Raw genomic sequence first — 19,538 nt, forward strand, 5'->3', positions numbered from 1 at the left:
AATGGGGACAGGAAGAGCTACTGCCTCATGGGGTTGTTATGAGGATTAAATGAATTTCCGCACGAATAGCAGTGGGTGTCTGGCACATGGATGACACCGTAGAGATGTTAGCCATTCTCTTTTTTACGCCAAATATAGGATGCTAAGCTGGTGAAAGCTTTCCTTCACACAGGAAGCCTTTCCACACTATTCCTGATACTATCACCCTGCCTCTGCTGGAACACTCCCAGTGACAAGAGGCTCCGAGGCGCTAGGGTAGCTTATTCTGGAAAGTTCTTATTACAGTCTTCCCCAGGAGTTGACATTTATTTGCTGCAACTTCTATCCTGTTCTTGGTCCTGGCCCGTGATATGGACCCCAAAGAGTCTAATCCCTCCTTCCCCCTGGTAGATACGATGGTTCTCCTTAGTCTTCTTTTCCCCTAAGCTCAAACATCCCCACCAGGTCTGTCAGCCATTCCACATAGGACCTGGTTCCGGAATCTCCCACAATCCTTTGTCCACCTACAAACACAGCAGCCACAACTGAATCCAGTATGCCTGCCTGATGCAGGCCTCTAAGCTGGATGGCACCCATTTGGTCCAAAGCCCAGGATTTTTAAACTGTCCTATGCAACCACATGGCCACCCCTATCGGCGCATCAGTAAGCACAGCCGGGAAGCGCCAAGTCCTCTTCATAAACGGATTCGGAGCAAGGCCTTCGGTCCGACTCTGTGCCATGGAGCCTAATTCCCCTAGGAGTTTGTGCACTGACCTTAAAGGACAGGACAGAAGACGCAGGTAGCTCCGAGGGGGAAGGATGGGGGATCCGCTCGGTTTCCAGGCTCTACCTTTCCTGGATTAACTCATGTCCCATGATCCGTGTGGAGGGGACGGAATCGGGGCAGGTTGTGTCTAGGATGCCAACGGAACCAGATTTTCCAAGTATGACCGACGGCTGGTTATCCTGATCTCCTTCAGGATGGAAACGAATGCACTCATCCGTTACATAAAGCGAAGTAGGATGATGCACATGGGGCCCCTTACGATGCTGTGATATTCTGTATTCTGCTCACGGATGAGCTGAGCGGAGTAGTAACAACGCCTCGCGTTTACATCGTGTTTCGGAGCAGCACGCGCTTCTCTCGTGCGCCATTATTCCTCCTGCCCATTTTTCACAGATGAGAAAAATATGAACCCAAGGGATTAAGCGACAAGTTATCGCCTTCGTGACAGAGGTGAGTCCAGAACGGAGGTGCTCTTTTGACTCTTGGTCCAAACGACTTACAAGAAGTCATACTTCCCCTAGCGCTGGCTGACTGTGTTCCTGAAGACAGGAAATTCTGGATTCCTAGAAGTCATGGTGTGACTAGGGGAAACGGGAACTGTTCCCACTGGCCGTGCTATCTAAGTGTTAGTTTTCTATCGCTACCTCTTTCTTCTGAAAGCAAACGGTACTGCGCCCTGTATATTTCTCCCCTGGAAGGTCCCGAAGGCCTTCTCAGGAATTCTTTTCCTCCTAGGAACACAGAGCCCTGGCTGGGAAAAGATACCATCACTGAGTTAGGTGAATGAGGACAGACAGGCCTGGGACTTTTACATCGAAGGGACTCTTACCTCGGCTGGACACCTTGTTTCTACCGAATGCAGCAGGTGGCTGATGCCGGTAGGGATGTACCCCCAATTCCTGTGCGTGGCTCACAGTTCCCAGTAAAGATTCGGGGTCCCCGGGTCCGCCAGTACTCAAGAGTAGGGTGCTGTCACGGCAACCTCTGGTCGCTGTATTGGGGCTCGTCCTGTCTGGAAAGCCATCCTTGGCCGCCTCACAGGGGTCCTCCTCTTCCATGCTCTCCGAGTGCGTGAGCACTGGCTGGTGAGCGTACCCGTGGGCCGGGCTGGGGGAGGAAGCCTGAGCCATGCGTTCCTGTGCCCTGATTTGGAGAAGGTGCTGGGGGCTGGTGTGGTGGTGGTGATACGAGTCAGCATTCTGATACGATAAAGCCTGGCGCTCTGTCATATTCTGTCCCCCGAGACCGGGAGCCAGACTCCCAGCGTCCCCCTGGCTCATGTGCCTGAACAGCTCCTGGTACTCTTGCTGCTGCTGTTGCTGCTGTTGCTGCTGCCGCTGCTGCTGCCGCTGCCTTTTAACGAGCTGTGCAAACTCTGCCGGGGGCAGCCGAATGTCCGAGTGGCCGGTGAGTGAGTGCCGGGGGGAGAGCAGTCCTTGGAGGATGTGGGGTACCTGCTGGTGTCGGGTATAGTCTGGCGGCGTGGGGGACAGCAGGGCTTGCTGCAGCGCCGACGTAGTATAGTGCGGTGGCTGCTGATGTGCGCTGGGAGGGAAGGTGGGCGATTGGTCAAGTGGAGGGACTTTCAGGGCTTGGGGTGGAGGGAACCCCACTCCTGTTGAAGGGCTGTAGCTGCTGGGGGAACCCCGGGACTGGTCCGAAAACAGATGGGGGTGTAAATGCGCCTGGTCGTAGTTAGCAGGGGAGAACCGATTCACGTTCAAGCTGCAGACACAAAAGGGAGTGAGTACCAGGCATCCACGTCGCGAGAGCGCTAGACTCCCCCGGGGCCAGCTACCACTCTTCCTCAGCAGGGAGCCCCCGGCACAGAGAACTGGGGTGCCACAGAGAAGTGGGGTGCGGCAGGGGAGGTGGGCGTGCAGGCCCCACCCCCGCTCATTCGCTTCTCCGGGAACTTCAAGAGACACGGGGTGCTGTGTGCGAAACAGATCCAGCTCCCGTTTGAAGACGGCAACTTGGCCTATTGTACAGCATTATCGGAGCGACTAAAGCACCAATCTCTTAGAGTAAGAGTGGCAGGGAGGGAAAGAAGCCTAAGGAAACAGACAAGGGACAACTGGAATTTTAAGAAATTCCTCTAATAGGGCCATTCTCTTCTTTGCAGACACAGAGGAAGGCAGCTTTGTCATTTTCCTCCTCTGTCAATAAACGGGTTTCAGATTCACCCCCTAGCCACCCGCCCTGACGTTAGAAAGGGGGAGACGGGCACAGCCCAGCCAGATGAGTTCTCCTCCCCTTCTCCCCTCTCACCCTGCTAAGGGGCTTCCTCCCACCCGGACCACCTAGACAGATGGCTGGCGACTTCAGGCAGCCTCACCTGTGGGCCTCCGCGCTGTCGGCACTCAGCTGCTTGGACAGGGGGCGGTGCCCATAGCTGAAGGCGGCCATCAGGTTGGTACGGTGCTGCATCTGAATCTGACTGGCACTGGGGCTGATGGACATGCCCCGCCCGGCAGAGCCTGCAGTGGCCCCCGGCATGCCTCCGAGCATGTCAACAGGCTCCTGTACTTGGATGGTCACCTGCTGTGACTGGGCGGGCTGCTGTATGCCCAGGCAGGTGAGGGCCATGCTGGGAGGGGGGGAGCAGTTCTCAGGCTGCTGCTGGTAGACAGCACTGCGGGAGGGTAAGCCCGGAAACTGGGAGGGCGACGCAGCACCTGGAGAGAGAGGAACCTTAGAGTCACCAAAAGCCTGGGCTGCGTGCCAGCTGGAGGCAGCAGAAGCCAATGAGGACACTCAAACCAGATGCCATCTAGATCGGTGCTTCACAAACTTCAGCGTGTGGAAGACTCATCTGGAGGGCTGGGTAAAACACAGATTCCTGGGTCCTACCCCCAGAATCTGTATTTTCAAGTAAGTTGTCTGAGAGCTGGTCCCAGACTACTCTTTGAGTAGCTCTGATCTAGGGCAGTGCTTATCAAACTCACACGTACATGCAAATGGCCCAGCGATCTTGCTAAAATGCAGACTGTGACTGAGCAGGCTCGAGATGGGACCTGAGACTCTACTTTTCCTGCTGGTATTGTTGGTCGGGGGACCCCACGTTGAGTAGGCAGGGCCCAGAGACCAATTCAGACTCTTCAGGGGATCTACACCGTGGGGCGTTACTTAAGAGACTATCAGTTTGGGCAACACTAAATCCTCAGATCGCCGGTCTCTGAAGACCCATACCAATTAGGGAACACTCATCTTTCCCTCCTCCTAAACACCCACAAGAGAGGATCCCACGCGTGCAACGGAGAACCAAATGGAGGCACGACAATGGGGAAGGTTCTGGTAGCAGCTTTTTATTTGGTAGGGTCGGAGGGGGTTTTATCGAAAATATTAATAACAACCTTTATCGAGAACTATCTTGTGCCAAAGACTTCTAAGTGCTTTTCAGATTTATTCTTTAAATGCTATTATGTTCGCTCTTTTACATTTGGAAAAGTGCAGGCATGCAGGAGTTAAGTAACCTATCTGAGGCTGCACAGCTAAGGAGGTGCTGGGACCAGGATTCAAACCAAGGCAGTCTGACTCCAGAGCCTATACCCTTAAATCCTATCGCACTCAACACGAGGACTGATTTTCTCCAGGTGGCTTTTCATGGCTCAGTCTGAGCCCCTGCACTCACCGTGAGACTGGATCATGGCGCCACTCATGGGGGGAGGACTATTACTGGGTGGTCTGAAGAGATGGTTGTTGGGGTGGCTGGGGGGTGGGCTTGAAGGCTGGATCCGTAACCTTAAAAACAAAACAAAACAAAACAAAACAAAACAAAACAAAACAAAACCAAAAGACGAAACCAGATAAATAAGTAAATTTCCTGAGCTGACAATATAACCCCTGATGTTACTTTCAGTCACAGGATACGCATAAGCAGAAACTTTTTTTTTTTTTTTTAGTTTTGATAAGACTCCGGGCTAGAAAAATATCCATAAACCACCCACCACAGTGTATTTAGGACCCACCCACGTCTTATCTTCCCAGACTTCACAAAGGGAGGCACAGGTCACTGTGGGCCTGTGTCCGGGCCTGTCTTGCTGCCAGATTACTATGCCTGTGGGGCTAAGAAAATGAAGTGGCACAAGGACCAAATAAAGTCAGGATTTCAGGGAGGCAGCTAACGTTTAAGTCGACCTCTCCACTTTTCATATATGTTCTTCCGAGACGAACGCTACAGTCAGTCCAAGTCTCCCATACGAGTCGGGCCAAGGACGGCGAGCCACGGAGACAGCGGCTTGGGCGTGAAACAAGTGCTTCGTTACCTCTGGAGCTGGTGGGTGAGGAGGGCTGGCTGATTTTCACATGCAGCCTGGAGAGGTGGAGAAGGCTGAGGAGGACAGATAGAATCCTAAACATATGGGGGAAAGGAGAAGAAGGACCGTGAGCCTGCAGATGAATCGGAGCTGTTCCCAGGAAGGCCAGAAACAGAAACAGCGGTCTGTGACTGAGGTTCATGCTCTGGCGGTTCATCGGAAAGTCTGGTTACCTCTCCTCACACGCGTCAACCACAAACACAAGTCCGCTCTGCCCTGCGTGGCCTCCTCCAAAAGCCTCACGCCCCACACAAGCTGGAGACAGCGGAGAGCGGAGGCCCACCTGGATCTGCTGCTGGAGGATCTGGTGGTGCTGCTCCTGCTGGTACAGCACGTGCTGCTGCTGGGTCTTCTCCAGGGCTCTTTCGTCAACCTGCCCCCCGTACATCTTCTGCAGCTGCTCACACTCCTGAAGGGAAAGGCAGCTCATACAGGTGGGCTGCAACCAGGCCCCCCCCACCCCATGCAGCGACGTCAGCAGATGCAGACCTGCCCCCCGAGGTCTCGTGGGCAGAAAGAGCCCCGAGAGAGGACCGGGGTCCTCAGAGAGCAACTAACGCACGTATGCGGGTATTCGTGTACTCGATATATTCACCTTCCGTGTTGGGTGAGTGAACGGAAAAGGCCAAGAAGGGCCCGTGTGTGAGAGAGAGCGTCCGGTGTGCAATCCGCATACGAAGCACACGTCGCCTGGAGCCTGGTCATCAGAGAGGCAGGAAGGACGGTGGCCCTTCACACAAGCCTGGAGGTACACTTCCTTCCTTTGGGAGCGCCACTCCCTCCCCACCAGAGGGTGTGCTGGGCGGTGACAGCACTGAGCAGGTTCCGGCAACGGCCAGTGCCCGGAAGTCAGGAGCAGAATGCCAAGCTTGCTTAGAGGTATCTTCTCTGGGGCTTCCCACTGAAATCCAAGCCCGGAAGTCCCTCTCTAAACATTACACTGACAGGAGAAAAACCCAGACCCCTCGTGGGCTGAGCAAGTTTGATCCTGGGGAAAGCTGTACATACCAGGGAGTAAGCAAAGAACGTTGGGAAGCTACGCGGATCTGAACCTTGACACGAACAGGGCCGAGGTTTGCCACCCCGGTCCTCCACGCTATTGCTCTGCGTTCCCCACGCTTCTCCAGAGGTGCCTGCCGTCTCTCCCATTACCTGCTGCAGCTGTTTGATGCTGCTGCTGTTGGCCAGCTTTTCCAAGTGAGCTTTGAAGGCCTGGATGCTTGCAGCCCCATCTGAGAACCGGCGCACGGGGGAGAAACGCTCCGTGGGGAGGTGCAGGGTGTTGGAGTCCTTGTAGGTAGAGCTAAATACATGGGAAGAGAAGGTCAGGGGCGAGGGATGTGGACTTTGACCACATCACCCAGGGACTGCTGTTCCAGAAGAACGCAAAGATGGCTGGCTGCACGTGCAGCCCTGTCTGTGTATTACGCCATTGCCAGGCCATCTCCAGAGGCCAGCCATTTCCCTAGCCTGCTGCCCTTTACAGAACTCCAGCTGCACATCTTCCATGTCCACTTACCTTGAGCTGGCTTAATTTCCAAGCCCGGTGAGGTCCTGGAATCAAATACTTCCAGTTCTTACAAATACACTAGGTCAGAGAGAAGAGCCTCTCCGTAGCCCTCAGGCCAAGCTGTATGGGGGCTCTTGTTTTCATACTCGGGACTCTCTAGCGTCTTTCGAAACCTAAAATTCACCATCTGACCCAGTTTTCCCTGAGCAGTACTCTCTGTATGACCCAAAGGAAACTACAGTCAGCTTTGTGGCAAAGGCCTGGCTTGGAAGTCATAGGTTCTGTGCCAGAAAGTGGAGGGTGGAGGTTCATGTGGGAGGAAAGTGGAGGGGGGGGCTTCTGATCCCCAGATGGAGACAGCACATTCTTAAGGAATGTGGGCCTCAAGATCCTGCACACGAAACCGGTCAATGCAAATAAGGTTGCCCGCTGTGAAAATTCACTGCCCAGAGCGGCATGCCTCCCCGCAGCCCCCTAACAACAGAGGAATCGTGGGGACTGCCCACAAAACCCCACTGCTCAGTCAGAGCACAGCCAGTATCTCACAGAGAGAAAGAATGACAGCATCAGAGTCAGAAGCTAACACCTTTGTCACCTAATCAGAACGAGATGTTTGTGGGTTGAGGTAAGCAGATAAAAGACTGCCCAGGCAGCATTCCAGCAGCTGATGGAGAGGATCAGGGTTTCAGGTCCAGGGCGGAGATGGTATCAGACTGAACCAGGGGTGAGATGCTGTACCGCCTGGCTAGCTGCTCGCTCTGGACTGAAGCAGAACAAGGCTAAGGAAGCAGGGTGAGCAGCGAGCTCAAATACAATGCAGATGGGGAGGGCCTCGGAGGCTCTGATGGCTGCGTGCAGAGCAGTCAGGGGTCCTGGCCGCGGGGGAAAGCCCTCTGCCCTGCCTTCGCGAAGGAGGACTTTGGGGTCAGGCTCCACCCGAAGCTCGGCACGGAGGTGCGTGAGGTGCGCGCAGGACAGGAGCATGGACACACAGATGTCACACAAAAGACACGTGACTTTGGCAGACACACTCCAGAGGCAGCAATCACGAAAGCCTCTTTCCAGGAACACCTCAGTACTTCCTAGTCTTGTTTCTACTTCGAGGGTCTGGAGTCAAAGCAGGCAAAGAATACTGTTTTCTCCTAAAATCAGAGCCTCAGGCTTTCAATATTTTCTGACACTGGACCCGTTTCAGATTCCCTCAGAAAGCTGTGCTCTCCGGGTGGTGAATACGACCTGACTGCACAAAACCCACTCTCTTCTGTCAGAGTGGCAACTCCCAGGCCCAGGTGTTTCATGACTTTTCCAGAAGCTCAGGACTGACCCAGGTCAGTCGGGCACAGAAACTCGAGGGGGACGGTTCCGATGTAGTTGCTCATTTCGGAAGCACTGACAAGACCGATTTTTGTTTTACGTTTATCAGCAATCATGTTTGAGCTCGGGACAGCCTCCTATGAGGCTGATATTCCCACCACACTTTTCGAACAGGAACTTGGTTCCCCGCCTCAAAAAAAAAAATCCATTCTGTGTTCATTTTTTAAATTACACTTAAAATAAGTTTTTTTTTTTTTTTAATTTTAAATTATACACTTTCAGGATTGAAAAGGTTGAGGAGACCCCTCTTCTGTCCCCACGCTGGACTTCATGAATTATACCCTGGAAGAACAGATGTCTATGCTGTTTTTAAACCATTTCCTCCAGAAAATGAGAGGGATTCAATAATCTGTCTCGGCCGCCCATGTCCAGTGTTTTACGGCTTTGCGAAGTTTCTCTTTTCCTCTGAAGACTGACTTCGGTCTCTGGTGTTGCCATATTTTTATAGTAACCCCCTCCGCACACACCAGTTTGTATCAGTGCCCCACCTCACACAAGGTGCCACTCATCGAACGTTCATTCCAATTCAAACTCGCTTGACCACAGGAAACCCCTGAAACACTCTACCGAGAGCGTCCACACGAAAGCAGACGGCGGACAGATTTTTCAGCGGGCCAGGCCCTGACAGGGAGCCGTGACACAAACGGGGCTGTTGCCACCGTGGCCCTCCTCACTAAACAAGCATAAACAGGCCCGAGACTCCGCGATAAAGGCTGACTGTGGGGCAGGTGCCGATCTTCACGTTTCCCCACGAAGACTATCTCCTGAGGAGTGCGTTCAATCAAGTCGGGACACCCGACGGACTTCAGCTCAACTGCAGACCCTGACAAAGGCTAAAAAACTGTCAGGCTGTGGAGGCAGGGAGGACAGAAACAAGGAGGAACAAAGAGACAGAGGTTCTGTTAGGTAACAGTGGAGAGCTCAGAGCTGTTGAGAAATCACAGAAAATTTATGGTGGGGGTTGGGGTGGGGTGGGGAGAGGCAGCCCTCCAATAACTACTCCGAGGACCTTTCCGTGCAGTGCCCTCACAGCGCAGGTCCTGGGAGAGTCTCCTGGGAACAACACTGTCTCTCCGGGCCAGGGACACCGTTTTATTTGAGAGCCGCCATTCCTGCTAGTCCCTACCGGACCATTTTTACTGTTATTCACGGTCATCTAGAAGAGCTTATCTGCCTTCTCTCAGAGTTGCCAACGCAGCACTGATTATGTCTCAGTCTGCACAGAGTCCACCTGTCCCTGCTGATTGTGTGGACGCCTGACGGGGAACTAGTCACAATAAAAACACTGTTGTCAAACTCGCCAGTGTGAGCTGGCGACCAGATTTAATAACAACGCATTCACAAACTTCCTTTCCTTGGAACCTGACTGCTTTTCAACTTTCCCAAGTAAGGCTGCTTTCACCATCCTCCCAACGAGATGGAAATAAAATGAGCTCTAGCAATCGGTGGTGGCTTGGAAAGTGTGGCCCATGAGACGGGGGACAGCTTTGGGGTGGACACAGCTAAGAACTGTAGTCGTCGAGGTGTCTGCAGAAGGTAGTCACCTTCTTAAGCCAGAGGCAGGGGTCACTCCCCTGTGCTCCCAGGCTTACTTGTACTCAGTTTTATGACGTTTCCTTGGCCAGGAAGCTTAAGCTTGTTATTTCTTCAAGAGGATGAATTACAAATGTAACAGAGACCTAGCAAAAGATTTCAGCCTTCAGAATATTATTGCAAGAATGACTTCTTGAGCACAACACTCAAGAGAATGCAGTATCTCTGCTCCACCATTCACAAAGGGATGCTCCTTCCTCCATGTCCAAGCTCACTGTTCAGTGGTGACATGGTAAGAAATGCTCAGGCTTTGGAAGGTGACGGGTTACTAAGGGTCCAGTCTAACGATATGGCTACAAATCCTCCCGTTTCCAGCTGGCCTCCTTGCAGGTTTCAAGTTCAATCTCATCTCTGAGTCAACACCTAGAATCACGAGAATCAACTGCAGACCATAAACATGTCTACAAGGGAAAGGGAAAGAAGAATCTCGTACCGCCCTGCGCACTGCTTAGTGAAAGGAGCTGAGAAGATGTGAGCTCAGGATGCTGTTTAAAGCCTCGGTGCGGGTCACCGTCACTGGAAGCACAGCAAGGAGGGTGCCTGCCCGATGAGCCTCGAGGAGCTCACGTAGCTCATGTGGCTACTCACCGATGCTGATCAGGTACCAGGTGAGGAGGCCAGACCCGGGAACGGAAAGGCTGCTGTCCTAGCTGCCGCTGTAGGTCCGGTGGGATCTCAGCTGTAGGGTTGGTCATGGCCAGTGTGTGCCTTTTGGACCTATTTGCCAAGTACCTGCAACAGGCAGGAACACATTTCATAGTAAAAAAGACAGACAGGAATGTTCCTCAGCAAGAAGCATCAGAAGTTCATCCAAAGCACTCAGAATGAAATCGTGCCAGAGCTCAGAAAGGGCTCAGCGGCAAACAGATCCCTGGCTGGATGGAAGTGAGACACGTTCAGCTGGCCAACAAAAGCTGGCTTACCGCTGCAGCGGCTGGATTCAGGACCTGAGAGCAGCCACCGAGAGAAGAGAGAAAACAGATGGGAGCTCACAAAGAAGATCGATTTTCCTTACTGCATGCCATTTGAAAGAAGAATTTGTTTCCCACTTGTTAATTTTATTCCTCTTTGCCCTCCAAATTTCCAAAATCCAAGTTGGAGGAAATGAGCCCTAAGAGTTATTCCTAGAGATGAGCCAAGAGAGATATTCAGAAGGGCTCCATGGAGTCTTTAGATCCCAATGGCCCCTGGGTTTTGAGACTGTCCTCACTTGTAAGTCCTTCCAACTGTGGCTGAGCGCTTTCAAGACCCCCCTTCCCTCCTGCCCCATGATTGTAAGTCAATCATCAGAGAAGAAACACGGGCATCGTCCCGAGGGAACCACATTCTCTAGAGGATGAAGAAATGAAACCACACGAAATGTTCAGAATTGGTTTTAGGGGAAAAAAAGGCAAGGCGAGAAAAACTCAAGTTTCAAAAGCTTAGGAATTGACAAGCTAATGACTTTTATTCTAATGATCTATTGGATCCACTACTTAGTCAATAGCAAACATAAGCTATGGGCCCCCCTTCATCTAGCTGACGGCTTCCTCCTGTCACTGCTGCTCTTCCTGGGTGTGCACAGAAGAAGCATTATCCCTCCCCATTACATCAGCACTGACGGGCTGATGTACCCCATCTAAATACCCTTCAAATGTTGGTCTCGAGAAAAAAGAAGGTGGAGCCGGAGGAAGTAAAATCCAAGACAAAGAAGATAAAGTGATACGCAACTATCTAATTAATTATGGTAGAAAGGCAGGAAGTTTCCTAGTTTTTTTTTTTTTTTTTTTTTTTTTTTTTTTCCAGGACACCAGCAGGGCCCATCAGCAAACTATAGAAACGACAGCATCAAGAGGGGAAAAAAGAAAAGAAAAAAAAAGGTTAGCACAATTTTTCTTCTACTGGCTGACCCGCCTGCCAACACCCTGTTCTCCACTCTTCTTTCCAAATGGGACCAGGTTCTTTTTGAACAGCAGCTCTCACATACAGAGCTGCTGGGGGTAAGAAGAGAGTACTGGCCAGCAGCCGTCAGGTTCTTAAAAAGTGGTCTTGCTTCATTCTTAACTACTTTGCCCATTTAAGCTAAAAACAGTTAACGGACTATAGAGTAATTAGCGGTATGTCAACTGGCCCAAGAGAAAGCCATCAGCGGTTTCGTACCCATTTGATAAAGACACCCAAAGTTTCCCCGAGAGCCCATGAAAACCATTTTATTTCAACTTCCCTCAAGGGAAAAACATATAATCTTGAAGGACACCTGTGTTTCTGGGAAAATACATGCTGGATTCTGGTCCAAACCGCCCCCACCCCCGCCCCGGGCCCTTCCCGGGAAATAAGAAAGACAATTCCCACGGGGGGGGTGGGGGGGCATGCACGGGGCTGCAGACCACGGCTAACGGGGGCTGAGGTAAAGTGAACAGTACAGCATGCCTGATGGTCACTGCCGTTCTCTGCGAGTTAGGTATCTCTCAACAAGGTTCTGCAAACAATGGATATCTGCATCTGTCCCTGGCCCGAATCCCATATTCTTTTGTCATTATCTCTTTGTTGGTACAAGGGGATGGAAGAAGCACACGGCAAACAGTACGAGAGGCATTCATTCTCCTGGAAAGGAAGAGTCCATGCCAGAGGTCCATGGCCAGACTAGCTAGGATCACTGTCATCCCAGATCGCCAATTCCTTTTCAGTAAACAGTTCTTGGCAGGTAGGAGCAGGCTTTGCGCCTGGTGAATACTATCGGAGTTGCAAATATGAAGGCAGGGGGCAAGTAAGGAAGGAGGGAGGAGAGAAAAAGTTCTTATGGTTATTGCTGTCACTTAGGGGACTTCCAGTGGTGCTTACAGAAATGACATTTTCTGGGTAGTCTTCTGTTACTTCCATGTGGGGAGGAACATGCCATCTGGCTTGAGCAAAGAGACCACACAAATGTTGAAGCGACCTTTCGTTGGTTGCAGGGGGAGCCTGCCCAAGGACGCTCTGCGAGCACTGCCGGATGTCACATTACCTCTGCACAGCTTCCTGGTCTGGCTCCCCATCTGAGCTCTCCTCGTCCACAGGGGTAACTGCCGGCGCTGCCTGGAGAGAGACAGGAAGGAAAAGCTCAAGGTGGCGCTTCTTCCGTAGGAGCTCTTATTCTAGACACCGGACGTGGGACAGGCCTTTCTGTTCACTTTCTTATTTACGAAACTTTCCCAGGACCCCTGGGTTATACAGGACTTTGACAGGCCCTTCTAGCGTTCCATTTTTACCTCGCTCAGGTGGTTTTAATTTGGATTTCTTCCTCTGAGTCATCTTCATTCATTCATTTATTCATCCAACAAAGAGCTGAATGCCTACTATGTTCCAGGATAAAATGTGAATTCACAAATACAGTTCTTGCCTTCATTTTACAGTCCAGTGGAGGACAGAGACAAGTAAACAGATAATTACAGAATAGCATGCCCAAGTCCTCTAACGGCATCTCGGGGGGATGTAACACTTCATCTGAGACCTGAAGGGTAGACAGGAGCTGGCCGCGCATGGAGGAAAAGGGCCACAGCCTTCGGGGTTTCTAGGCTGAGAGAAAAGAGCAGGCCTGCAGGTGTCTGAGGACCTGAAAATACAGTAGAAGCTTGTTTACCTGGAATGTCTAGGCACTGACCTGTTGTTTCACATTAATGTTATCACCAGTGTTCAGATGTCTCTAGTGCCAGAAAAGCGCGATGGTTTTTTAACAGCACATTTTAGTACACATGTAATTGTGCAGTTGCGAGTCAATGCTTGAAAATAGCTGTCACCCACCCAAACACACACGTGCACTGAGAGCCACCACGATGCACGCATTAGGTTTTTTAACAGCACATTTTAGTACACATGTAATTGTGCAGTTGCGAGTCAATGCTTGAAAATAGCTGTCACCCACCCAAACACACACGTGCACTGAGAGCCACCATGATGCACGCATTATTGTGACGTCCTCATCTGCATGAGGATGGGCGTGCTGAACATCCCTTCATAGCTCCTCACAGCCTGGTGGCTCTCATAATCACCATACTTCAGGCACTAGAGCAAAATGTCATCCTTCCACTATCACAAAAGAGCTTTTCTTTTTTTTTTTCTTAATGGACGACCACGATAAAACAAAACAAAAACTTTGGGAGTAATTCCAATGTTTAAATACTGCTAGGGTGTTCAGATCCCTTACTATAGTTCCTTGAGGCTGGAGTGAACAGGGTTAGGCAGGAAGTGGCCATGGACGAGGCAGGAGAGGGATATGGTGGTCAGTTATAAATGGCCTTGAATACCACATTAAGAAGTATATTTTGAGGAGCAGCAGCGGTGAATCACTAAAGGATTTCAGGCAGGGACATGATGTTAATAAAATGTGTACTCTAGAAAGCTAGCTTGCTCGAGTTGCATTGTGAGAAGGACTGGTGGTGGGGATTAGGGGACAAGACCGGAGGCAAGGAAGCTAGTTAGGAGGCCACTGTGTCAATCTCGGCAAAGGATGACGGCGGCTTCCGGAAGGAGCGGTGGAGGACGGAAGTAAGGTGCTGGATAATTGACTTGAGACAGGGATGAGGGAGAGGGAAGAGTTAAGACAGATCCCACATTTCTAGCTTGTGTAACCAGGAGAACAACAGTGTCAGTCACTGTCACCCAGGAGGAGAAACAAGTTACACGCAGTCATTGGAGGACATGTCGAATTAAAATTGTGAGGACTTCTGGCATAGCCAACTAAATCTCTGCCGGAGGCAGTCAGCTGTGCGAAGTGGAGAATGCAGAAGAGAAGAGGGTTCTGAGCTGAAGAATCACTCGGTAACTGAGATTATGCGAGTGGACAAGATCATCCAGAGAGAGTGTGTAAAATGAGATGGAAAGAGGGCCTAAGATAAAATGTGGGTTTCACGGACTTCAAGGAACAAGCAGAAAAAGGAACCGGAAAAGGGGAGGCAGGAGGAAAATGAGAATGTAGTATCACAGAAGCCAAAAGAAGACAGTATTTTGAAGAGAAAAAAATGGTCAGCAGTGACTAATACGATTGGAAGATCCAAAAAGATAAAAAGATTAAAAATGCCCACCAGATCTATCAACAAAAGTTTGTTAGTGACCTTGGCAAAAAGTTACAGTGGACAGAGTATGTCACTCTACCTCCCACAGAGCTGTTCCCGATCCTTCATAACCTACATTGTTCTTGTCCTTCCCTGAATGCCTCTGCCACCGCCTAGTCCACAACACTCACTCTGGCACTTAATGACACATGGCTTTTTACTATCATTCTGGCACTTCACATATGTCGATCCTTCCTTTTCCCGATAGCCCTGTTACTGGAAGTGTGGCCCACGGACCCGTGTTGGTCCACAAAGTGTTTTGTTACCAATCCATGGTAAAGTTAGTACAGAAATACAGAGCAAGCTTTTAGAAACCTTTATAGCAATTTAACAGAGCAATTCTGTCTGTTGACAATCTAGCCTTGTATGTTGTATGTTTTAAAATTGTTATTTCTCTGATTATTCACTTCTTTGTATTTTACAAAGGTATTAATCCCATGATGGACTGAAGGGGGAAAAAGGTCCTCAACAAGAGGTATGTTGAGAAGCACAGCCCTAAAAACCTAGTAAGGGCTATGGATGTAATTAGCACCCAATCATGGGGTGCTGTAGGACTGAACGAATGAATGAAAGAATGAGTTTACCTACGACAGGAAAATAACCAGAACCCAGGGAAGGAAAAGAATCTTTGAAGGTTACCATTATGTGTGCTTGCGTGTATCTCTATATATACATATAAAATAAAAAAGATGGGACTGAGAGATGCCAACTGACTAGGTTAGAGTTTATGGAAGCCAAATAATCGACTAATCCAGGTTGTACCGAAAATGTGAAGTAGTGTTAATCAAGGAGAGAGGGCTGGTGACAAGATAATCTTGCAAGCCAGTGTAAAGGACAGTGCGTTCTAGAGAAAACTGTTAGGCGCCGCCCTCTGGCAGGGAGGAGTTACGGGGTGAGGGCTGTGTAAGTCAGGCCACTGTGACTCACTGTGGCCTGCGAGGCTGTGGCAGCACTCAAGGTGGGGGGGGGGGGGGCCTGTAAGTGGCCCACTGAGGAAACAGGCTTCAGTGTAGCGACTGTTTGGTTAAGTAAAGGAGTTCGCCACACGTTAAGTCTGGAAAATCCTACAAGCCTGAAGAAAATGGGAATACGCTGAGCATCAGACGTTAGAGGAAGAGGACATTCCAATATTTAGGTTGGTGACCTTGGGTTCCCAGCCGTAGGCCCGCAACTTCTTTATCAAAAGTCTCTGAGAAAGTCGGTCGGGCCCTGTGCCGCTACTCACTGGTGTCATGGTGACAAGCGGGGAGGGTCCTCGTGGGCGCTTCAGCAGCTGCTGGGCATGTAGCTGGATGTTGGCTCCTCCATCCGATGCCCTCCGGCCGAGGGGGCCCATTCCATTCAGCAGCTGTAGGGTGGGAGGCTGTAAGAGGGACTGCTCCTGTCGCAAGTACAAGTGGGCAGGACAGAGCGGTGAGAGGGGAAAGGGGGAGGGAGAAAAGACCAGTACTCTGGCCCACTGAAATGAGGGGATCCTTCAAGTATGTACAGACTGATCCTCCCTGTCACCCAAGCTGCTGTGCAAGAGAAATCAGCCTTCGCTATAAGGATACCCTTAAATCCTGGGCGAGGTCCCTCAAAGGCTCTCAGAGGAAGCTCAAATGTGTTTCTCCACGGGGCAAGTCCTCTCCCACATCCAGGTACCTTGTACTCAAGCTGTCCAGTTGGTTGCAAGTTTTGCATGGGCAGCAGGTTGTGCATGAAGTTCATGTTAGTGGCCACCTGCAGGAATGGGGCCTGAGGGTTGACTCCAGGAAAACCAGGCAGGAGCTTCTGTAGGTCTTCCATAACTTCCGTGCTGGAAGGAAACAGGATGACAGAGGAGGTGGGTTAATGCTCTTACTCGGATCCCCAAACTGATGAAACTACTAAGTTCAGCACAACATATTTTACTTGTCTCCTTTCCTCCTCAATTTGTACTTCTAAGGCCCCAAAGCAAGGAGAAGCCTAGCGTATGGAATCTGGCTCTCTGCCATTCTACTGTTTGGGACTGGGGCTTGCTATTCTTCATTGACCTCTCATGTACAACCAACAGCTCTGAGCCAAGAGGAAATAGTGGCACCGGTCCAGTTTGGGTTTTCAAAGCCTGGAGGTGAACAGCAAGTTTCTGGAGGACACAGACCATCCACTGAAACAATGGCTTCCCGAAGTAGCGACTGATTCACCAGGGAAAGAATGTAATTACTCCTGTCAGTGCCTGATGGGACAGATAAGTAGTGGATGTGCAGGGCTCTCATGCTCCAACAGTGAGGTTTACAGCATGCTTTCAAATAAGAGATCTTTCCACTGACAGAGTGACACAGGACTCCACCCCTCTGCAGCTGACAGTCTTCGGAGCCAGAATGTTCCCCTGTTGCCTGTTTGATCACCGGCCGAGAATGAGGAACGTAAAGCAAGCAATCAGCAGGCCTCGGGAGGCTTTTTTGGAAATCGCTCAGAGGAAAGAGGAATTCATAAGAACACTAGCTTTGCCCCTAACTGAACTCTCAAGAGGACTCTTGCTCTAACCTCCTCTTCCCAACAGAGTAGAGGAAATATCCAGAAAAGAGGTAAGGCTATTTTTAATGTTGAAAGTCTTCAAATGCAGAACAAACACAGACGCAGCCAGCCTTTGGTACATTTCCCCTTGTGAGGGCATCGTGCTAAGGGACTGTTTGGGGAAAACGTTTTGGGAAACTGGTACTTATTTGGTACGGTTTTGGATGCTTGTTCACTTAGTTTAATTCTTAACTTACATAAATTACGCCCTATCATTAGTCATCCCTTCCTAGTTGAGTTTTACGTTAGAACACGTGGTAAACAACATGTCTGAAAGATGTCAGTCTCAGATGAATTTTAAGGGGTACTTTTATGTGACTTAGAGCCAAGTCAGTGTGATGACTGCGGGGACTCACAGCCCATCTGTGAGCCAAGATGCTACCATGCTCTTCACCAAGGTGTTGGATTAACCGACATGATGGCGGCCATCGGCCTACCACGTATCTACCAGGGCCACTGAACTGGGTGCACACATGTCGTGGCCACTGGATTCGATCTCATCTGGGAAACACAATAAAGCAGGAAAAAGGAACCGCGATAGGCACTCAGAGTCAGGGCTGTTGGCCGGATACTCACCGTGGGTCAGCCACACCCACTGTGTGCCTCCTCATTGACAAATAGCGGACCAGCGCTTCAGGGGAGGGCTCTTCGCCCTCATCACTGTCCAAGTTCAATGTCCCATCCGGCTGTGGTGGAAAGAAATACAATCAAATCAGGAATCAAAAGTAAGTCAAAACAAATAATTAATTAAAAAAATTTTTTAAGCTTATTTATTTATTTTGAGGGAGGGAGGGACAGAGAGAGAGAGAGAGAGAGAGAGAGAGAGAGAGAGCGCATGCAGGGAGGGGCAAAGAAAGGGAGAGAGAGAATCCCAAGTAGGTTCTGCACTGTCAGTGTGGAGCCCGATGTGGGGCTGTGAGATTGTGACCTGAGCCAAAACCAAGAGTCAGTTGCTTAATCAACTGAGCCACCCACACGCACCGCACCCCCCCCCCACACACAAATTTTTTTAATTTAAAAAAAAAAAAAAGAAAAGAAATGAAAGGTAATTCTAAATAAGAAGCCAGGAAAAACAGCAAAAATATGGGGAAGAAAATGGTTTGGGCTGACACCCATCAGAGGTCACTACTCGCCTCCACAATCTGGTTCTCAGGGTTGATTAGCTGCACCTGGGGAACGCTGATGTTCATGGTGGCACCGGCCTGCTCCGCCTGGAAAGTGGAACATATGTATATACCCTTACCTCAAGTGCTAGAGGGAAACAACAATGGTCTTTCAAAGGATTCTTGATTGCTTAGGTCTATGTTTCTACCTCTGAGTCTTTGGCTCTTCTGCCCTTAGGAGCTACAATAAGGAAGCATTCTTTAGAGAAAATAGTCCCTCTCAATGATTGACTGTTTCTTAAAAAAAAAAAAAAAAAAAAAAAAAAAAAAAGTAACTCTTGTTGCCCATCCTGAGTACTGGAATATCTTTCCATCCTCTCTGGCAAAGAAAGGTTCTGACCTCTGCTTGACAAGGAAGAGATGACAGACGGGAGGGGATGGAGGTAAGGAAGAACAGGTAACTCTCTTAGACTTAGTGAGCAGTGGGTACCCATCCCTCCTCCCCTGTGTTACTTGTCCTGAATCAGGTCACTGGAGTTATTGCCCACCTGGACATTGACTGGTGCTTGAAAGGCCATGGCACGGGGCAAGCTAGGAGGCGCTCCGACACGCAGGGTTTTGTGTCTCTTATGTCGATCACATAGCAGGCTGTAGATTGCACTATAGTGATCGTAGGCATCCGATCTTAATGACTAACAAGAGAGAAGGGAAAAGAGTAGAAAACCCTGGTGAAATGGCATGTCAGTAACCAAAACCCTTCCAATGGTACAGGAGAAGACCAAGCATCTCCTGGTCAAGGCTCACTGAGGGGCAGAGGAAGAACAGGAAGAAAACAAACAGACTAAAGTTCCCAGGAAGGAGAAAACGTGGAAAGGGCAGGACAGAGGGAAAGTGGCTACACTTTACTTTGTTCTCCACTCCTTTAGAGATACCTGGAGTGTCCGTTCTTTGTCCAGTCCCATGTCCTCCATGGCCAACAGGACTTCCTCGTTCAGGGGATCAATCTGTCTTTCTTCCTTTAATTGCTGGCATTCAGCTATTAACTGTAACATTAAAAAAAGGCAAGCTATCAAAGCCCCAATTCACCATGTCAAGATGGCATACCGTATATAATAAACAGGCTGTTCCATGCCCCCTAGCTTGGGATATTTTTGGCCTCAGACAACCCTGAGCAAGCAAGTCCTAGACACTCAGCTGCAGGCAGACAAGACCTCCATTTTCCTGAGGTCCTTTGGGATGGCCATAATGGTTTAAATAAAGGTATG

The 19,538-nt window shown here is 50.1% G+C and overlaps 1 protein-coding gene across 5 annotated transcripts in view; it reads right to left on the reverse strand.

Annotated features, from left to right (window-relative positions):
* SIK3 (SIK family kinase 3) overlaps positions 1–19,538 on the reverse strand; it is a 246,620-nt gene that overhangs the window by 12,882 nt on the left and 214,200 nt on the right. For 2 of the 5 annotated variants that reach the window (XM_058686819.1, XM_058686818.1), the window contains exons 8-21: positions 19,206–19,316; positions 18,822–18,965; positions 18,304–18,381; positions 17,747–17,856; positions 16,277–16,430; positions 15,858–16,013; positions 12,547–12,617; positions 10,152–10,295; positions 6,239–6,389; positions 5,370–5,495; positions 5,036–5,121; positions 4,402–4,511; positions 3,106–3,445; positions 1,597–2,492 (exon numbers count right to left, since the gene is read on the reverse strand). In XM_058686819.1, coding sequence (XP_058542802.1) covers positions 1,597–2,492; positions 3,106–3,445; positions 4,402–4,511; positions 5,036–5,121; positions 5,370–5,495; positions 6,239–6,389; positions 10,152–10,295; positions 12,547–12,617; positions 15,858–16,013; positions 16,277–16,430; positions 17,747–17,856; positions 18,304–18,381; positions 18,822–18,965; positions 19,206–19,316 — 2,677 coding nt within the window. The remainder of the gene's footprint in view (positions 1–1,596; positions 2,493–3,105; positions 3,446–4,401; positions 4,512–5,035; positions 5,122–5,369; positions 5,496–6,238; positions 6,390–10,151; positions 10,296–12,546; positions 12,618–15,857; positions 16,014–16,276; positions 16,431–17,746; positions 17,857–18,303; positions 18,382–18,821; positions 18,966–19,205; positions 19,317–19,538) is intronic. The other 3 variants (XM_058686820.1, XM_058686821.1, XM_058686823.1) reach the window with 3 other exon arrangements.

The sequence above is a fragment of the Neofelis nebulosa genome, chromosome 10, assembly GCF_028018385.1.
Source record: "Neofelis nebulosa isolate mNeoNeb1 chromosome 10, mNeoNeb1.pri, whole genome shotgun sequence".
NCBI lineage: Eukaryota > Metazoa > Chordata > Mammalia > Carnivora > Felidae > Neofelis > Neofelis nebulosa.